This window comes from Lipophrys pholis (genome assembly GCF_963383615.2).
Source record: "Lipophrys pholis genome assembly, chromosome: 17".
NCBI classification, from domain to species: Eukaryota; Metazoa; Chordata; class Actinopteri; order Blenniiformes; family Blenniidae; genus Lipophrys; species Lipophrys pholis.
In genome coordinates this window covers 414,867-434,662 of record NC_137643.1, presented here as the reverse complement: position 1 = coordinate 434,662, position 19,796 = coordinate 414,867, and the positions used below count along the sequence as shown (strand labels likewise).

The 19,796-nt window shown below is 49.3% G+C and overlaps 2 protein-coding genes across 3 annotated transcripts; both read right to left on the bottom strand.

Moving 5' to 3' along the window:
• Positions 1–2,467: 2,467 nt before the first annotated feature.
• Positions 2,468–7,021, bottom strand: tomm40l (translocase of outer mitochondrial membrane 40 homolog, like). Its single transcript, XM_080485745.1, has 10 exons — positions 6,978–7,021; positions 6,101–6,306; positions 5,963–6,030; positions 5,797–5,889; positions 5,623–5,724; positions 5,447–5,552; positions 4,567–4,689; positions 3,150–3,226; positions 2,975–3,077; positions 2,468–2,890 (listed from the first exon to the last, which is right to left on the bottom strand). The coding sequence occupies exons 2-10, from the start codon at positions 6,303–6,305 to the stop codon at positions 2,751–2,753; spliced, it is 1,017 nt and encodes a 338-aa protein (XP_080341871.1). The 5' UTR covers position 6,306; positions 6,978–7,021; the 3' UTR covers positions 2,468–2,750.
• A 2,747-nt stretch (positions 7,022–9,768) lies between these two features.
• Positions 9,769–19,649, bottom strand: LOC308122650 (putative ATP-dependent RNA helicase ddx6). 2 transcript variants are annotated; one of them, XM_080484638.1, is made up of 14 exons: positions 19,445–19,628; positions 15,811–16,794; positions 15,630–15,734; positions 15,371–15,500; positions 15,136–15,282; positions 14,845–14,939; positions 14,327–14,449; positions 13,648–13,776; positions 13,443–13,559; positions 12,941–13,004; positions 12,754–12,855; positions 11,539–11,755; positions 11,041–11,080; positions 9,769–10,552 (listed from the first exon to the last, which is right to left on the bottom strand). In XM_080484638.1, the coding sequence occupies exons 2-12, from the start codon at positions 16,042–16,044 to the stop codon at positions 11,544–11,546; spliced, it is 1,458 nt and encodes a 485-aa protein (XP_080340764.1). In that variant the 5' UTR covers positions 16,045–16,794; positions 19,445–19,628; the 3' UTR covers positions 9,769–10,552; positions 11,041–11,080; positions 11,539–11,543. The 2 variants fall into 2 exon arrangements, with proteins under 2 accessions (XP_080340764.1, XP_080340763.1); XM_080484637.1 differs by having other exon boundaries at positions 9,769–11,080; positions 19,445–19,649.
• Between the last annotated feature and the right edge of the window lie 147 nt (positions 19,650–19,796).

Below are 19,796 nucleotides of genomic sequence, written 5' to 3'. Positions count from 1 at the left end.
CCATGGAGACAGTGGCTCCGACCAACACTGGCGTGTCAACGGACCCAGAAGGCCGTGAAAGTTCAGCGTTTCCACCTGTAAGGTGAGGAGAGGTGAGGAAAGGTGAGGAGAGGAAAGGTGAGGAGAGGTGAGGAGAGGAAAGGTGAGGAGAGGTGAGGAGAGGAAAGGTGAGGAGAGGTGAGGAGAGGAAAGGTGAGGAAAGGTGAGGAGAGGAAAGGTGAGGAGAGAAAAGGTGAGGAGAGGAAAGGTGAAGAAAGGTGAGGAGAGGTGAGGAGAGGAAAGGTGAGGAAAGGTGAGGTGAGGAAAGGTGAGGAGAGGAAAGGTGAGGAGAGGTGAGGAGAGGAAAGGTGAGGAGAGGTGAGGAGAGGAGAGGAGAGGAAAGGTGAGGAAAGGTGAGGAGAGGAAAGGTGAGGAGAGAAAAGGTGAGGAGAGGAAAGGTGAAGAAAGGTGAGGAGAGGTGAGGAGAGGAAAGGTGAGGAAAGGTGAGGTGAGGAAAGGTGAGGAGAGGAAAGGTGAGGAAAGGTGAGGAGAGGAGAGGAAAGGTGAGGAAAGGTGAGGAGAGGAAAGGTGAGGAGAGGAAAGGTGAGGAGAGGTGAGGAAAGGTGAGGAGAGGAAAGGTGAGGAGAGGAAAGGTGAGGAAAGGTGAGGTGAGGAGAGGTGAGGAGAGGAAAGGTGAGGAGAGGAAAGGTGAGGAAAGGTGAGGAGAGGTGAGGAGAGGTGAGGAGAGGAAAGGTGAGGAGAGGTGAGGAGAGAAAAGGTGAGGAAAGGTGAGGAGAGGAAAGGTGAGGAGAGGTGAGGAAAGGTGAGGAGAGGAAAGGTGAGGAGAGGAAAGGTGAGGAGAGGTGAGGAAAGGTGAGGAGAGGAAAGGTGAGGAGAGGTGAGGAAAGGTGAGGAGAGGAAAGGTGAGGAAAGGTGAGGAGAGGAAAGGTGAGGAGAGGAAAGGTGAGGAGAGGAAAGGTGAGGAAAGGTGAGGAAAGGTGAGGAGAGGAAAGGTGAGGAGAGGAAAGGTGAGGAGAGGTGAGGAGAGGAAAGGTGAGGAGAGGAAAGGTGAGGAGAGGAAAGGTGAGGAGAGGTGAGGAGAGGAAAGGTGAGGAGAGAAAAGGTGAGGAGAGGAAAGGTGAGGAAAGGTGAGGAGAGGTGAGGAGAGGAAAGGTGAGGAGAGAAAAGGTGAGGAGAGGTGAGGAAAGGTGAGGAGAGGTGAGGAGAGGAAAGGTGAGGAGAGGAAAGGTGAGGAGAGGTGAGGAGAGGTGAGGAGAGGAAAGGTGAGGAGAGGAAAGGTGAGGAGAGGAGAGGTGAGGAAAGGTGAGGAGAGGTGAGGAGAGGAAAGGTGAGGAGAGGAAAGGTGAGGGGAGGTGAGGAGAGGAAAGGTGAGGAGAGGTGAGGAGAGGAAAGGTGAGGAGAGGTGAGGAGAGGAAAGGTGAGGAGAGGAAAGGTGAGGAGAGAAAAGGTGAGGAAAGGTGAGGAGAGGTGGAGAGGAAAGGTGAGGAGAGGTGAGGAAAGGTGAGGAGAGGTGAGGAAAGGTGAGGAGAGGAAAGGTGAGGAGAGGAAAGGTGAGGAGATGTGAGGAGAGGAAAGGTGAGGAAAGGTGAGGAGAGGAGAGGTGAGGAAAGGTGAGGAGAGGTGAGGAAAGGTGAGGAGAGGAAAGGTGAGGAGAGGTGAGGAGAGGTGAGGAGAGGAAAGGTGAGGAGAGGTGAGGAGAGGAAAGGTGAGGAGAGGAAAGGTGAGGAAAGGTGAGGAGAGGAAAGGTGAGGAAAGGTGAGGAGAGGAGAGGTGAGGAGAGAAAAGGTGAGGAGAGGTGAGGAGTCAAACAAAGGAGCGACACCAGCAGGTTCAGTAAGAAATGGTATTTATCCGTTCCCAGAGGTATTTACAGGTCATTGATACACTTTCATGTGTGGAACATAGAAAAAAGGCAACAAAACGATCGTGTGGTGTGGGTTAGGGGGGGGGGGTTAGGGTTGGGGGGGGTTAGGGTTGGGGGGGGGGGGGTTAGGGTTAGGGTTAGGGGGGGGTTAGGGTTAGGGGGGGGTTAGGGTTAGGGTTAGGGGGGGGTTAGGGTTGGGGGGGGGTTAGGGTTAGGGTTAGGGGGGGTTAGGTTGGGGGGGTTAGGTTAGGGGGGGTTAGGGTTAGGGGGGGGTTAGGGTTAGGGGGGGGTTAGGGTTGGGGGGGGTTAGGGTTGGGGGGGTAGGGTTGGGGTTAAGGGGGGGGGTTAGGGTTAGGGGGGTTAGGTTAGGGTTTAGGGTTAGGTGGGGTTAGGGTTAGGGGGGGTTAGGGTTAGGGGGGGTTAGGTTAGGGGGGGGTTAGGTTAGGGTTTAGGGTTGGGGGGGTTAGGGTTAGGGGGGGTTAGGTTAGGGTTTAGGGTTGGGGGGGTTAGGGTTGGGGGGGTTAGGGTTAGGGGGGGTTAGGGTTAGGGGGGGGTTAGGGTTAGGGTTTAGGGTTGGGGGGGTTAGGGTTAGGGGGGGTTAGGGTTAGGGGGGGTTAGGGTTAGGGGGGGTTAGGGTTAGGGATGTGACGGAGAGGAATGGCGCCGTAAACTCGCCTGTAACCCATAAATTACTGCCAAACAATGAAAGACAACAGCTTGTGCACACGGACACGTTACAGTCAGAAGTGAGGGACAGGCACCGGACCCGTGGGAGTCTGGACATTCCTGAGCGACGGCGTTCTTCAGGGGATTCTTCTTCAAGTGGAGTTTCCGTGTCGCCTTCTGTTGGATGGCGCCGATGGAGAACGGGGTGGCGGCGAGGAGTCTAACCGATGGTGACGCCGAACCCACACTGGAACTTGTTCTTGCGGTGGTTGAGGAAGGAGCAGAGGACGAGCGACAGCGGCAGCGGCAGCAGCTTCTTCTCTAACGTGGCGCCGACGATCCAGTTGCTGTCTATAGAGCCTGAAGAGAGAGAAAGAGCGGAGGTCAACATGGCGACGGGAGAAGCCTCAGCTGAACGCCGACACGGTGGAAACCGGCGTCGACCTTTGAACTGCAGGTTGGCTTTAGGCACGTCCAGCTGGTAGCCGAAGGACACGCTGGTGTCCTGCAGGCGAGCGCTGGCCTCGAACTCCACGCCGACCTGCAGCTGATCAACAAACAAACAAACATTCAAATAGCAGATCGTGTGTCAACGCCGCCGGCGGTGGGCGGAGCTTACCTGATCGTTGGCTCTGTGGTAATACGAAGCGTGAGCTCCCGCCGAGCCGAGCGTCAGCGTGGCCACGTACTTACTTCCTGCAGGCGGAGGACGGACCGGGTCAGGACCAGCAGAATCTTTACACAACATTTCAATTGAGAGGTTTTCTACGTTTCCATGGAGACGGAATCAGGCCGTTTTCTGAGGCTCGGTCCACACCAGCCAAAAACCTGTTTTTTCACCCCGTCCACACAACACCATACAAACTACTCAAAATGATGTAGTACATATGGCAGGCCTATAGGTGGTGCCGTGATGCTGCCACAGAAATACATCAAAAACACAGAAGAAGATACGGAGCATGATAAAATGGAGGAATCAACATCTGTCCTTATTAAAGCGACGAACATCAGCAACTCCTGCAGCTCCACCTGGAGGCAGGGAGTCGCCTGGTGTCGTTCAGTGATGTCATGGAGAGGGTTATAGGTTGAGAGGCGGGGCCATGACATCACGAGGGAGGCGGGTTATAGGTTGAGAGGCGGGGCCATGACATCATGAGAGGGAGGTGGGGTTATAGGTTGAGAGGCGTGGTGATGACATCATGACGGAGGCGGGGTTATAGGTTGAGAGGCGGGGCCATGACATCATGAGAGGGAGGTGGGGTTATAGGTTAAGAGGCGTGGTGATGACATCATGACGGAGGCGGGGTTATAGGTTGAGAGGCGGGGCCATGACACCATGGAGAGGGAGGCGTGGTGATGACATCATGAGAGGGAGGCGGGGTTATAGGTTGAGAGGCGGGGCCATGACACCATGGAGAGGGAGGCGGGGTTATAGGTTAAGAGGCGTGGTGATGACATCATGAGGGAGGCGGGGTTATAGGTTGAGAGGCGTGGTGATGACATCATGAGAGGGAGGCGGGGTTATAGGTTGAGAGGCGGGGTGATGACATCATAAGGGAGGTGGGGTTATAGGTTGAGAGGCGTGACAATGACATCATGAGAGGGAGGCGGGGTTATAGGTTGAGAGGCGGGGCCATGACATCATGAGAGGGAGGTGGGGTTATAGGTTGAGAGGCGGGGCCATGACATCATGGAGAGGGAGGCGGGGTTATAGGTTGAGAGGCGGGGCCATGACATCATGGAGAGGGAGGCGGGGTTATAGGTTGAGAGGTGGGGTGATGACATCATGAGGGAGGCGGGGTTATAGGTTGAGAGGCGGGGCCATGACATCACGTTTGCAGCTAATCCCTTCACCCGTTTTCCGGCTCCTGAAACGCGGCGCCGTGTGGACGATGGGACAAAAGCGATGGTTTCATAGAACGGCGTTCTTGTGGACGGGGCCTGAAAGTCCAGTCTTCAGAGGCTCCGGTCGGTTCTGGTTTCTGTTGTGCCGCACACGTCGCCTCAGAGGACAAAACCAGTGAATTGACTCTCACCTGTGTAGCGGCCCACCAGAGACATGACGGCGCCCTCCTCCCCCGGCCGGCGGTGGTACACCAGCTCCCCCCCCAGAGCCAGCGCCGAGGTGATGGACTGCAGGTAGTGTGTGACCACGACACCTGCCGGGGGGACGCAGAGATACTCTGATTACTATCAGGACATGACCGTGACTCTCCGTCCCGTCACCAGCTGTTAGCATTAGCAACACGCTACTTCCTGTTTATCAATCCAGAATCAGCTCAGAATTCCACAGCTTAAGATGTTGTGTGTCAGTTACTATTGAGCTGAGCAAGTAGCTCCGTCAGATGTCCCCCTGTGAGTAATCCCCCTGTGAGTAATCCCCCTGTGAGTAATCCCCCTGTGAGTAATCCTGCATCTGCCGCAGCTGGGATTAGCATTAGCTTTCTTCTGGTACTTTATCATTTGTTTTTTCAAGAAGAGCTAACATCAGATTATAGAGCATCTTCCACCTCTAACATCAGATTATAGAGCACCTTCCCCCTCTAACATCAGATTATAGAGCATCTTCCACCTCTAACATCAGATTATAGAGCATCTTCCTCCTCTAACATCAGATTATAGAGCATCTTCCTCCTCTAACAGATTATAGAGCATCTTCCACCTCTAACATCAGATTATAGAGCATCTTCCACCTCTAACATCAGATTATAGAGCATCTTCCACCTCTAACATCAGATTATAGAGAATCTTCCCCCTCTAACATCAGATTATAGAGCATCTTCCCCCTCTAACATCAGATTATAGAGCCATGTGCTCATTATTAAGATACTTGCATTTTATTTTCAGCGACTTGTAATAAAATCTTGTAGTAACTAACTGAATACTGCTACTCGATTACTCGTGGAGATGAAGTACCAGAGCCGACGAGGACATCGGGGTTTCCGAGCGTGACGGTCGCGGTGAAGTCTTCTCCCCTGAACTCAGTGTCGCCTTGCCAGTTGACGAACTTGTGTTGTTGCGTCTGAAACAGGAAGCAGGAAGTGAGTGGGCGGGTTCTGCCGGAGCGGCGTGTCAGACGACGGGACGTTCACCTGGAAGGCCAGTTTGGATCGTATCCTGCTGCTGAGCTGGTGGATGATCTGCGCGTTCAGGCTGCCGCTGTTGTCCATGTCGCCCACCACGACGGGGAAGAGCTGCGGCGCGGCGCGGCGGCGGTTAGATCAGAACCGGCTTCACACAACGTTACTTTCCAAAGAGTTTCTCACCTCTGCAGGACCCATCTGCTTTGACCCGATGTAGGTGGTGCCGAACCTGTAGCTGGAGTCTCCGGTGGTGCTGAGCAGCACCGTGTGATTCACCTGCAGGTCACAGAGCAAACTCACCGTCAACACGCCGTGAACGACAGGCGACCAACAAGCCGGCTGGACGGACCTGGAAGTGGTTGCTGAGGCCTTTGTTGACGACCAGCCGGACTCCTTCCATCTGCATCGGGAACACCTCTGAGGACACACACCACCCGTCACACACACTCTGGTGCTTCCGTGCCTTGAAGAACAAAACAGGACGTACCTTTACACCTGCGATGGCACTCGTCAAACGCTCCCGGGTTTGATAGACAGGCTTCAGTCTCCGGCTGCTCGCTGGCCGTCCCGGTCGGGGGGATTACCGGGGAGACCGGAGGCATCCCAAAGCCCGGCGGCACCGTCAACCCGGGGCCCACAGGAGTCGGGGGGGGCGAAGGGCTGGGAGAGCTGGCAGCCAGAACACTGCCCATCCTGGGGAGGGAGAGACTCCATTAGAGCTGCTGGAAGGGGGGGGGGGGGGGGGGGGGGGGGGGAGTTGCATCTCTTCACAGTCCACCCCCCCTCTGTGGGAACAGCCGGGTAGAGGTCAGGTGGTTGCCCTGACCTACAGTGTCATCACACCCTGGAGACAAGATGATAGTTTTTACCTCTTGTGTCTACAATCCAATTCCAATCAGCGGAAGACATGAATGACCTCAGTTAATAAACACGTGATCCAAACAGGGGCGTGACCCTTTAACCTTTGACCTATGACATCACTCATTCAAACGAAGTCGGCAGAAAACAGATTCATCTCAAGCCCTCATCTGACTGACAATTTTCAGAAAACGGTGCAAACTGTCATCCGTCGGTCAGACTGAAGTATTGAGATAAAGGTGTGTGTGTGTGTGTGTGTGTGTGTGTGTGTGTGTGTGTGTGTGTGTGTGTGTGTGTGATGTTTGAATGGGAGCCGCCATAGTGACACTCCGTTAGCCTCTGCTAGCCTGTTAGCTCCACACAGAGCTGCTAACCCGCTCCGCTCCGCAGGCCTTTAAAACCAAACCAGCAGCGAGCCGCCGGGCCCGCGCTGTGAAAGCCCAGCTCGCATGTTTCTGCTGAAGCTCCATGTTTAAACCCAACAGGAGGAGAAAAGTGAGACTCACGCTGCGGTTCCAGAGGACGAAGCAGCCGGAAGTCACCAAGCGAGTCCGGAGGGCTCCTGGACCCGCCTCTTTTCTCATAACGCACTCTGATTGGCTGAAGAAGCAGAATCCTAGGCGCTGATTCGAGGAGAGATCTGTCACTCATGCAGGCCGAGGGGAATTGGAGACGTACCGGAGTCATCCTCGAGCGCTATTGGCTAACCTGCGTGACGTCAAGATACAGTACTTCCGGTTAGAGGAGACACACCGGGTTGGAGGGCGGGGCGAAGTGACGTCGACGTCAAGGTCAAATGTCAATCAAGACAAAATGTGAAGTTAGAAGAGTTTTGATGTTTTCTTTTTTACAACTTATTAAGGTTTTAAACTAATGCACAATAACTCAAACGGAAAAACTGCAACAACTTTGGAAAAGAAGAAAAAAGCTTGAAACCTTAGAAAAGAGCGTTGTGCTTCCCAGGTCTTCAATAAAACAATTAAACAATATGTTCAGGTCCAAAACGTCCTGACTATATTTTGACTTTCATAAAATGTTACCTAATCTGTAATTTAATGCTTATAGTTTGACATGAATAGATTAAATGCAACTTGTCTAATGAAGGAGCGAATCTAATGACAAGGACAAATTCCAAGTTTCCAGTTTTAATGAATTGATTATCAAACTAATGTTTCTTTTTAAATATAGAAACCACTTGGAAATTACAATTTACCCAAGACTTGTAATAAAAGAAGCGAAGTCAGGAAGGTGAAGTTCAGGTCATTTATTGACTTTGAGTCCCTGCATGTTAATTCCATGTTACAACAGTGGAGGACAGAGTGATTCTACACAAGTTGCTGGAACACCTCGTGTTTATTTATGCAATTTCTGGGATAAAAAAACCTCAAAAAAAATAAAAACAATTAGTATGACATATTTGTGGTTCAATCAATTGAAAGGGAAAAAAAAAAGACCATGAGGAGAAATTATAGGAAGAGTCTAGTTTTACGCTTTTAAAATGAACTCATTTCAAAGTGGCACTGAGATTTACTTTAGGAGGAAAAAACTAATGAACAGAAAACACTTCGTTTGAGGGGTCAACTGAATATAATCACTCGTCACTTCTAAACGTGTCGTTGGGAAACTCAACCTGCTACTTTGGAGCTGAAAAACAAACAGAAGAAACAAAAGTGAGTTTTTGTTGTAGGAAACTTTCCCGTCCGCTCACTGCAGCAGATTAATAATCTAATCCGGCGGAGAAAAGCTGCTTCACGCTCGTTACATCCGCTAACTTTTCACTTTTGCTTCGTTCCAATTGGAAATCTGCACAATCAGAGGCAGCATCTGACTTTGGGGGCCGAATCGTCACAATTTCTTTAGTTCGTTTAAGAACTTAATGCCCCCCCCCCCCCCCCCCCCCCCCCAAAAAAAGAAGACGTACAACACAAATTAACATTCACAACTTCAGTCACGATCTCCCCTGAGACTCCCGACACAGAAAACCAGTTTGAAAACTCTGAACAGGAGCAGGTTTGTGTTTACGTGAGATCTGTTCTTAAAGGTACAGTACGCAAGATTTGGATTAGACTGAAAACCAACGGCACGTTTTCCTTCACTAGCGTCTCTTCTCACGACTGAGTTAGCATGCTAACAGTCAGCTGGGAAATATAGTTTGTTAGCCTTTAGCATTATGCTAGCGGTGTGACTAAAGCGTTATCCAGCTAAAATAAAGTGACGCCTGCCCAGTTTATTTTTCAAACGTATTTGCGAGAAGCTAAATTCAAACCATAAACGATCATCTCGAAGCTAGCACTTTGGTTAGCATACGCTGGCTGGATGAGTTTGATGCAGTGTTGACGTGACGGTGGGATTTTTATAATATATATCTATAGATATATATATATATATATATCTATGGATATAGATATATATATATATATATAGAGTAAATCAAGTGAATAGAGCGTCTCGTCAGGAAAAAGGATTAGCAATTAGCACTAGCCTGTCGGCTCATTAGCACGAAGCCAACATTAGCCTTGAGTGTAGCATCAATGCTAGTTTTGACATTTTCAAAAATAAATCAATGGATTCAAGTTTAATTCCCACAAATATTCTGCTCTTAAAATCAGAGTTAATTCCATAAAAGTCAGAAGCTTAGCATTTCTCATGAGGCTAGCGGTGTTTAACTCCAGCTAATCAATTAGCTTAGCAGAGCTAACGGTTCATATCAGGAGCCTCTCTACTGCCCCCTAATGATCTGAAGTTTTTACTTTCACTTTGTTCAAAGTGGAAAAAAATCTAGAAAAGTCTGAAAGTTTGAGTGGCGAGAATAAAGAGGCGGAGTCACAGAGGAGATGGAGGACCGGCGGTCTGGAGGTGAAACCAAACTCTGTTCTAGAGGAATCCACCACTAAGGACACACACACACACACACACACACACACACACACACACACACACACACACACACACACACACACACACACACACACACACACACACACACACACACACTGACACACACACACACTGACACACACACACACGCACGCACACTGACACACACAAACACGCACGCACGCATGCACAGACACACACGCACACCGACACACACACACACACACACACGCACGCACAGACACACACGCACACTGACACACACACACACACACACGCACGCGCACCGACACACACACACACTTTTTGGTTTTGCTTCAACGTTAAATCCTGAAAATCGTTTTCAAAGGAATAAACAAAAAGGGAAACAAACTTCTCACCAAGCAAAAGTGTTTTCTTGTTTTTCTTAATTTTTTTTTTCAAACTGTAAACGACGAGTGTAAACGGTGAATCGTTACGGTTCCATTGCCGGGAAACGATTCGGGACACCTCGTATGAACGTCGGGGGGAAAGAAAAGAAAGGCGGGGAGTTTCCAGGAAAACGCCGCTGACGGACAGTTTCCGTGTGCTGAAGCCTGGCGCCTCCCCCTCTTCCTCCTCCTCTTCCTCCTCGTCCCAGCAACACCAACCCACTCGTCAGTCGGACTCTGTGAGAGGAGGACGTCGAGAAAAGTCCCAGCTGCCTGTTCAACGATGCTACAGTTTGAAAGCGAGCGTCCGCCCCTCACCGTGAAAACTAAACGAGTGCTGCTGCTGTTGGTCCTTCAGAGGACGAGCGCCTTCGTCGCTCTGTGGTCCAAACAAAATAAAAACTAAACAAACAAACAAACAACGTAAAACCAGGCGGCGAGTTTCAGACATTCAGAGATTCAGTGGAGCTGGGAGAGACGTGGACGTGGAGGACGAGAACTACACTGCTGTTTAGCACCAGACTGGAATCGTTCTGCAGAGACGGGCAGAGAAAGCGGCTTGGGTCCGGTTCAGAGACGGACGGGTGAGGGAGGGGGGTGTGTGTGTGTGTGTGTGTGTGGGGGGGGGGGGGGGGGGGGGGGTTTGCTGTTGGGGTGTTATTCGGGGTGAAAGACGGGAAAAACAGTCACGCAGTGTTTTAAATAAAGCTGCCCTTTTTTCTTTTTATTGCAACGTTCACATTAAAAACATACGTTCGCATTCAGGATGAACTTCAACGAGTTTGAGCCGCGCGCTGTGTGTGTGTGTGTGTGTGTGTGTGTGTGTGTGTGTGTGTGTGGACAGACTGGGGTGTTTGTGCTCGTAGTGTGACTGGATGAGTGATTAAGGCACTTCAGTGACGTCAGCAGTGAGGAGAGAGAACCGACGAACCAAACCGCCCTAAGAACCGGACCTGGACCAATACCACCAGATCCAAACAAAACAATCTGAAACGATCCAACCGATGCAGTCTGGACCGATTCAAATTGATCACAAAACAATCTGTACTGATCCGAAACCATGCAGACAAATTCAATCCGATCTGACCCAGACCTCTGAACCGGTCCAACTGACGTGAAACAATCTGAACGGATCCAATTCAACCCGATCTAAACGATTCACGCCGACTCCACCACGTTTCCAGTTTGGTGCTAAACGACTTTTGGCTTGCTGAGTTGAGGCGCCGCCTCTCGCCGAGCAGTAGCGGGTTGACAAACTGTGAGAATGAAGAGTTGTTGAAGCTTGTGTGTGACGTCTGTGCAAAAGCCCGGCGAGTCCAACACTGTGGAGGAAAGAACCCTTCAGTTAGAACCGCTCATCCTCCGGTTCTCATCCAGAAAGCCTCCAAGCCGATTAAAATGAGAAAATACATGGAGGAAAAGCCAAAGCAACAAAAACAAGAAAGGACTAAAAAGGAAAAAGCTTCCCGACAGTCAAAGAACCGTTGAAACAACTCAATTCAATATTACAACAGTTTTAGTCCCCAAACAATCTTGTGGCTGAAGTCATAAAAATGTGAAAAACTGTCAGCATTCCACCATTAATTCAAACATAAGATGGTTTACAGCACCACCTGGTGGCCTGGCCTGTAAACTGCAGCCCTGTGCTAGAACCTGTCAGTGTAAAGCCGCTTGTTCTCACCTGAACTCAGCCAATTCATGTCTTGACGTTAAAAACAGAAAAAAAAAGTGGAATATGTTGCATTTGGCGGCGGCGGCGAGCGCTTGGACCGTCGCTCACCTCCTCTAGGTGTCCTGTGGGCGACCCAGCTTCTCCTCCACCTCCTCCACCTCGCAGTCAGCGCTGCCGGAGTGGTACTCGGCCACGTAAAGGCTCTTGTCGATGCTGCCGGGGATGGGCTTGATGTCGGTCACCAGCTGGTCCTCGATGGCCTTCAGGTTGAAGCGATCCTCCGACGTGATGAGGTTTATGGCCAGGCCCAGGTGACCGAACCTCCCTGAGAGCCGGAGGACAACGGGGAGGTCAATCACCAGCGTCACGCCGTCGTTTACAACCACAACGTTTTCTAGTGAGGCGTAGCGTTTTGGGTTTCTGTTCACACGACGACGGTGCTCGGAGCAACTGAAACAAAACTCCGTGTAGACGGTGGAAACGCTGATATGGACGTAGGAACTAGTTGTTCTGCACATCAGTAGATGGTCAATAATCCACATGAATCTGTGTTGTTCATGTTGAAACCACACAATACGGACTGTTTAAAAAACTAAACCACACACTCATGGTACATGAGATCATTTTCAGCGTTTTCTGAAGCTTCTGTGGAACCGGACATCATTTTCAAAACATTGCCGTGTGAATGTGAAACTTTTCTGAAACAAAAACACTTTGTGGTAAATGGGGCCTCATATGATGAAAGATTCACTTTCCAAAGGTAATGTGACTGGACTGACGTCCCAGAAGTGAAGACAGTCTGTCCTCTCTGTCCCTGGCTTGTTCCAGGTTTTAAAAAGTGTGTTGCTCCAACCAGCCAATCAGAGATCAAACCCTATATAGTGTCATCGGGGGTTCAGCCAATCCCAATCAAGGTAGGCCCTCTCTTTGACTCCTCCCACAATTAGGCAGCTCTGCTCTGGCACATGGCACCACGAGAGGAAGCACTTCCTCCTCTTCCCAAGATGGGCATGTGTGGGCGGAGCCAGTCCAGCTCACACAGACACAGCAGATTCTGAATGCAGCTCCTATGATCCAATATTCAAATGAGGAAAATCAAGGAGGAGCTAGAAACTTAGAGTACTGAAGGTTTCTGGACCGACCAGACCAGGTGAAAGGGAGCCCTTAAAAAGCTTGAAGTATTTCAATGAATGTAAAGAGTGAACACAACAAAGCTCTTCAGGACGTTTGGACGTGGTCTACGTGACGAGCAGGTTCCACCATCCAGCTGTCCCGGAGGAGGTCTTAACCTGAAAACACGACAGACAGGCGACTGGAACAGACCTGATCTCCCGATGCGATGCAGGTAAGTCTCTGCGTTCTTGGGGAAGTCGAAGTTGATGACCACGTTGACGGCCTGGATGTCGATTCCTCTGGTGAACAGATCTGTGAACACAGTGCAGCAGCTCAAACCTTTTCTTCCTACACATCATTTCTTGGACAGGAGTTGAGACGTGCAGTGAAATCTCACCAGTGCAGACCAGGTTCCTGCACAGTCCGTTCCTGAAGTCGTGGAACACGCGGTTCCTGTACTCCTGCAGACACAGGCAAGGACAAGTGGAAACTGATTAAAGTCCAAACACAGTCTGGTGACCGGATCGGGGCCTCTGCAGGGCCGGTTGTGGCCTGCGGGCCTCACCTTTGACACCACTGGATTACAGGGTTGTGCTGATTGCGTTCCTTTCTTACGTGTGAAAACAGTAAACGTTCTTGTATTTTGGCCGTTTCTTTACACAACGTTTGCGTTACCCGACACTGGTACTGGTGAGTCACTGTATCAAACTGAACTCCTGTTCTGCCGCCATATTTAGATGAATCATCTCCAAATGAGACTTCTTCCATCGGTGAGCTTAAGGAGGGGATTTAATCCAACACGGCGTCTTGACCGTCGCAGGTCTGAACGTGGTTAAGCTAGGCTAGGCTTGGACTCGCCTCCATCCTGCCGCTGTTTGAACCTGGAGGCTGCGGCTCACCTGCATCATTTTGGCGTGGATGTAGAAGCAGGAGTAGCCCAGCTGAGTGATCTTCTTGGCCAGCAGCTCCACCCTCTGAGTGGAGTTACAGAAGATGATCGACTGGTTGATCTGAAGCTGTGACAGAGCGAGAAGCACGTTACACGCTGAGCCCGGGCCAAGTGGAGAACGTGGGCTCTCCTCCAGACGTGGTTCAGTTAGTTACCCTGGAGAAGAGCGTGTTGAGGCAGTGGACCTTCTGCCTCTCAGTGACGTAGGCGTAGAACTGAGTAATGCCCTTCAGAGTCAGCTCCTCCATCAAGTTGATCTCGTAGGGTTTCTGAAGGTGTTTGGCCTGCAGCAGAAGACAAACGTCATGAGGTTCCCCTGCCTCCTGGGCTGTAACACCTCTCGTCTCTCTGTCCTGCTTCACACACTCAGTAGCTGGACTTCCTCATGTTTGACACATGACAAGATATTACAGTTGTTAGTCCAAAATAAAAATTAAAGTCAGTAACGATGTTCGCTTGGTGGAGGCTGTAATTACATCTTTATGAATAATCAGTCTGTTGGAGGCCAGTTCCTGGTTTAAATGTGATTCTTAGACACCGTTTATACGACAACCTTTCAAGAGGAAACGCTTCATCTAAGAGAAGTTTCAGGTTTGAAAGACAACATTTTCAAAATTGTGTCCACAAGTTGCTCTCCCGATTCAAAGGGGACAGTCCCAGTTCTTTCAAAAGGTTCCACTTTACAACAGTTTTCAGTGGCTCAGAGCAGCGGTGTGGTGGAAACAGACGCTCCAAACACCACAAAGGAACGAGGCCTTCAAGTCAAACCCTGTGATGTACTGGTTCCACCGACTGAGATTATTGTGTCCTAATGAAGATGCTTGCGGTTCTCACCATGAACTTCTGCACGCTGATGGGGAAGGTGGCAGAGTAGAGGAGGATCTGCCTGTTCTTAGCCAGGAAGCTGATGATATCCTCGATGAGCACCACAAAGTCCTGAGACAGCAGCTTGTCCGCCTGAGAGGAGGACAGATTTTAAGGCACTATTTTAGCAGTCCGGAGAGTTCTAGATGAACTGTGACACCTGAAGTAAAAGGAGTTTGACACCTCTGAGATAAACAATGTCACATTAGCCTCAGCGTGGCTAACTCACTCTGCTAACAGCAAGTTAATCCACAAAGTGTTGGGTTGGTCAACAGATCATAAACATCAGTTTTATTGTCATGCCAGTAGAAGTGTTGAACCAACTATTTGTTTTAGCTGACTAAAAGCATGAACCTCTAATTAAGAGGCAGAAAATGTGCCAAAGCCCCCAGAGTGTGCAGGTCTGCAGAGGTCAGAGGTCAGAGGTGAAGCTGCTGGTTCGGACAGACATCACATGGTTTAAACCAAAGCCAAATCTTCTGGGTTACCTCGTCCATCACCATCATCTGGACTCGGTCCACCTTTGCCACTCCTTTCTTGATTAGATCCAGGATCCTGCCGGGCGTAGCGATGACCACATGCACTGATGTGAAAAGACTTTCAATTAGCAAAGCTTGGCTGAGGCCCCATTTCAAGTGAAAACTCGTTAGTTGCTATGAAAATGTGGAATTTTTACTTGAAAACATTGTGCAAAAGACAAACTGAACAGACTGAACAGATCGTGTGTGTGTGTGTGTGTGTGTGTGTGTGTGTGAGAGAAACACCACGCAGGCGCTCACCGGTCTCGTCCAGACGCATAATGTCGTCTCGCAGGTTGGTTCCTCCGGTGGTGGCCATGACTTTGACTCCTCCCAGATGTTTGCTGATCTGGATGCAGATCTGGCTCACCTGCAGGGCCAGCTCTCGCGTGGGCACCATCACCATGGCTGCAGTGGGACAAAACACACATTACCACCAGGTGGCTGTGAAAGGGGGCAGATTCCAGAAGGTGCTGGACTTCAGGGGGCGTCTCACCCTGTATGTGGTCCTTCTTCAGGTCTATCCTCTCCAGCAGGGGGATCAGATAAGCTCCACTTTTCCCCGTCCCGTTCTTGGCCCGAGCCAGGATGTCTCGCCCTGACAGGGCGATGGGGATGCTCTCCTCCTGCAACACAGCAACCGTCTCATCCTCAGTCTCAACACAGCATCCGTCTCATCCTCAGTCTCACTGCATTAAAGCTAGTTTTTGGACAACCTTTAAACTGCATGAGAACATCCAATCAGACGAGTGTACCTGAATGGGGGAAGGTTTCTCCCAGCCCATCTCGAAGATCCCCATCAGCAGCTCTCTTTTCAGACAGTAATCTTCAAACTCGTTCCCTTTCGTGGACGTGACGTCCTGCAAAAGACAGAGCGGTCAGTAGAACAGCAGGAGGACAAAGCAGAGCTCCAGAACCTTCAGACGTTGGACTCACTGAGGTTTTGACCCTGGTGTCTTTGGGAGGAAGCTTCAGGCTCCTTTTCCAGTCGTCTCCGAACTTGATGCCGCCTCCTCCTCCTCCTCCTTCCTGAGCGGCTCCCATGCTCTTCCCTAGAGTCGTGGGAGCTGATGGGACTGGAGCTGGTTTGGTTTGTCCTTTGAGCTGCCCGTTCTGCTTGTTCAGTCCCATGACGAGCGGCCCGACGCTTTCCGTTCTGGCGGTGGCCATTTTCCCCTATTTTATTTTTTTTTTACAAGAGTTAGATTTTTGCCTCTTCTTAGGTATTATTAAAAAAAAAAGTTTGATAAAGCGTTAAAACAATATTCTCTATTCTTTTTTGTTTTGAAGTCGGAAAGCTTTGACAACAGAAGTGGATTTGTAGTATTTACATATAAACAAGTACGTGCAGTTCGGTCCCCTTCAAAAACAGAGTGACTGACATACAGCAATAACACGCACAAAAACAAACCAAACAAAATAACACGTTTTATACACAAGCTCTTCAAAATGAAGAGAAATTTGCATTCATATGCATAAATATACTTGAGCACAATATAGAAAAATTATATGTGAACAAGTATCAAAGCAGTTCAAGTCCTGAAATAGAACAACTAAGGCAATCTGAAGATGGGGAATAGCTTCTTCAATATAATCTGACTGACACTTTTAAACTCAATCTCTCTGGTTTCCACTTTGAGTCCATTCGAGTTTTCCAACTTTGTACAAGCTTTTCCCCCAAAGTCATGTGGTCTGTAACGCTGTGTGTGTCTCTCCTCTGAGCGGGAGTCTGCTGCTCCACGCATGAGAGGAAGAGGAGTCCTGAAATGGCACGAGGGCTCGTTCAGTCCGAAGCTTTAGAGAAGACAAGAGTCCGTCGAGCCTCTCTCACTCCGCCCAGGTCTGTGGAAGTGTGCGAGTTGTGGCCGTGAGCGACCTGCTGCCTCCTCCGAGTCCAAGCCAACAGCTCCAAGGTGTCTCCTGAAAGAGAGCAGGGACGCATCAGACCTTCAAACCTCGTCAGGAACCAGCAGAAATATCAAACATAGACACCTTGTGGTTAAAAAATCTAAAAGGCAGAAAGTAGTTTTTGTTCATCTTAAAGCTGAAAACAGAAATGACCAAACTGAGGCCCTGTTTACACGTTGTCAAATGAAAACAAAACCTTTGTTGTGTTTTGTGTCTGTTTACATGACAAAAGGTCCCGAAGCACTGAAAAGTTTTACGTAATGGCTCCCAAGGGCGAACCTTTTGAAAACAGTGTCGGGGTAAAACACACAAAAAAACCCCGGGATCACATCATTTACTAACTCCACCAACAACTCTGTGGAGATGGCGGAAGTGTTGCAACTGGACTAAATTTACAAGAAAACATTAGAAACAAAATGAAAAAACTAATTTCTTAAGAATAGCTGACACAAGAAAACACTGAGACCGAAACATCATGACGCTGCCATGAACGCCTCGACGGCGTGCAGTCAGGGGGAGTCTAAGAAATGCAGAATGCAGCCGCGACAGGATAAGGCCCTGTTTACACAACAACGTTTCACCTGACAACACCTAATCTGCAAAACAATAAAAGTGTTTCCACTGCAGCAGGGACACAGAGACAACGATGTCGTTAGTCTGCCGGGCCACAGGAGGGCGCTGTTGCTTGGTTTTGTAATGAAACTATACAGACATGTGCAGAGAACAAGACACTATAAAGGTGAAGAAAATGGAGAAAACCTGACATCCTAGTGGACTGATGAGGAACCGGATGATATCAGGGAGAGTCTCAACTAGTAAACTACTGATCTGGAGGAGAAAACTAGAATGTGGACCGCTACGGGTCGTACCGCTACGGGTCGTACCGCTACGGGTCGTACCGCTACGGGTCGTACCGCTACGGGTCGTACCGCTACGGGTCGTACAACTACGTGGCCGCCATGTTTGTTTACAACTGGATGAGCGGGGGGGGGGGGGGGGGGGGGGATGAGCAGTAACAGGCTCTGTAGCCTCCATCAGTCTCTGCAGGAGGGATTAGCACCATGAAAGAATCTTTCCACCTTGGCAGCCGGATTAAAAACTTCAGGATCCAGTGGATCAGAACACCGCTGTCGTGTAAACGGACCCCCCAAAAGTGAAGAAAGTTTTGCGGATACCCCCTAAATCGTTGTGGTGTAAATGGGGCTGAAGTTTGGACATTTTACTGGATTTTGAAACAGACGGTTTGGCTTTATGCTGCGACTGAAGTCATCTTATGCAGTAATTGTTTGTATAGTTTGTTGTATTGTTTGTTGCACCACAACAAAGGAAAACTTTAAATTTTCAATTTAAAGGTTATTATGGCACTAATACTGCATGTTGCGTCTGATTCGAAAAGCGTGGAACACTCCTGTGGGAGGTTCCTGGCAGCATCACTGACGTCTCAGCTGGGGTCTCAGTGTTTGGGGGGGGGGGGGGGGGGGGGGGGGTCATTAAGAAATGTGTTCTTAGAAAACTCAATGCCAACTCTAAAAGGTTTTGCTTGGAGGTTTGGCAGACCGGGTTGGTTTTGGCCCACAAGCCTCATGTTTGCCAGCCCTACTCTATCACATACAGATTTCATAGCTGTGTAGAGAACGTTAAGAGTGAATAATCTATTTTAAATATAAAGTATATCCAGACAGTATTTCTATTTCAGTTCTTCCTGAAGCAGGAAAGGCTTGAGCTTAAAGCAGCAGCTGCACAGGTGAGCCTGCCAGGTGGCAGATTACACCCAAACAGGATTTAAACAAGTCTGGCCTGCAGAGGAGCCCTGAAACACATTGGAACTTAAAGAGGCAGAACTTCTCCAGAGCTTCTCCAGAGCCTCCACAGAGTTTCTCCAGAGTTTACACAGTTTCTAGAGAGCTTCCGGAGTTTCTCCAGAGCTTCCAGAGTTTCTCCAGAGCTTCTCTAGAGCTTGCAGGATTTCTCCAGAGTTTCTCCAGAGTTTCTCCAGAGCTTCTCTAGAGCTTCCAGGGTTTCTCCAGAGCTTCTTCAGAGCTTCTCCAGAGTTTACACAGTTTCTAGAGAGCTTCCGGAGTTTCTCCAGAGCTTCTCTAGAGCTTGCAGGATTTCTCCAGAGCTTCTCCAGAGTTTCTCCAGAGCTTCCAGAGTCTCCACAGAGTTTCTCCAGAGCTTCCAGAGTTTCTCCAGAGCTTCCAGGGTTTCTCCAGACTTCATGATCACTTTAATGGAACTTAACTTCCAAAAGGGACGAGCAGATAACGTTAACTCAATTCTTCCAGCTTTAAGAGTCATTTCGGGGGATAACTTCTCTATAAACGCATCGACACCATAAGATTCACTGTTTCGGATTCTACTCAATTTAATCGGGATTAAAAGCGCCTCCATAGCATGAAGGCCAAGCTAACGCGTAAGCTCATTCTAAAACCTTTAGAATAACTTGAAGTGTACTTTCACACAGTTCAACTTTAATTGAAAATACGTCGCTCACGGCAGCAAAACTATGATATCGATGTGAATTCTTTAGTTTGATCCGTTAATAAAACTAGCTCGAGGCTAATTTAGCACACGGAGGCTAACGCTCGCTCCGTGCTAACGGGAGCCTCCATGCTAACGCGCTAAACTCGGCTGTTTTCAGCAGAAACATCGCCAAACCTACCTGGTTTTTTCTGATTTTTCTACCACGGGTGACTCGATGTACGGTCGATGTGCTGCTTCTTGTGAAATTCTTTTTAGAAAGATGATTTTGGTTCGCGGTTTGATTCGCTTCTATTGTGTTTCTGCTTCCTTTAAATCAACATGGTCGCCTTCTTCTTCGCCCGCTCTTCCTCGACGTCTCCCTCCTGTTTATTACGTGCGAGTCTACGACGCCACCGCCACCAGCCGGTGAACATGGGCACTACAAGACAGATTTGCTTAATTTACTTTAGAGGCGCAATTTATATTCATAATTCACGAAAGAGAATCAGGGCACCGAAGAAAAATTGTATTAAAAACGTTTTTCATTCCGA

Coding starts and splice junctions, on each gene's coding strand:
- tomm40l (XM_080485745.1), bottom strand. CDS start 6,305: ATGGGCAGTGTTCTGGCTGCCAGCTCTCCCAGCCCTTCGCCCCCCCCG. Junction 5,890..5,962: donor GCCTCAGCAACCACTTCCAG/GTCCGTCCAGCC, acceptor TGTGACCTGCAG/GTGAATCACACGGTGCTGCT. Junction 5,725..5,796: donor AGCAGATGGGTCCTGCAGAG/GTGAGAAACTCT, acceptor GCCGCGCCGCAG/CTCTTCCCCGTCGTGGTGGG.
- LOC308122650 (XM_080484637.1), bottom strand. CDS start 16,044: ATGGCCACCGCCAGAACGGAAAGCGTCGGGCCGCTCGTCATGGGACTG. Junction 14,450..14,844: donor AGATGATGGTGATGGACGAG/GTAACCCAGAAG, acceptor TCCTCCTCTCAG/GCGGACAAGCTGCTGTCTCA. Junction 13,777..14,326: donor TCAGCGTGCAGAAGTTCATG/GTGAGAACCGCA, acceptor CTTCTGCTGCAG/GCCAAACACCTTCAGAAACC.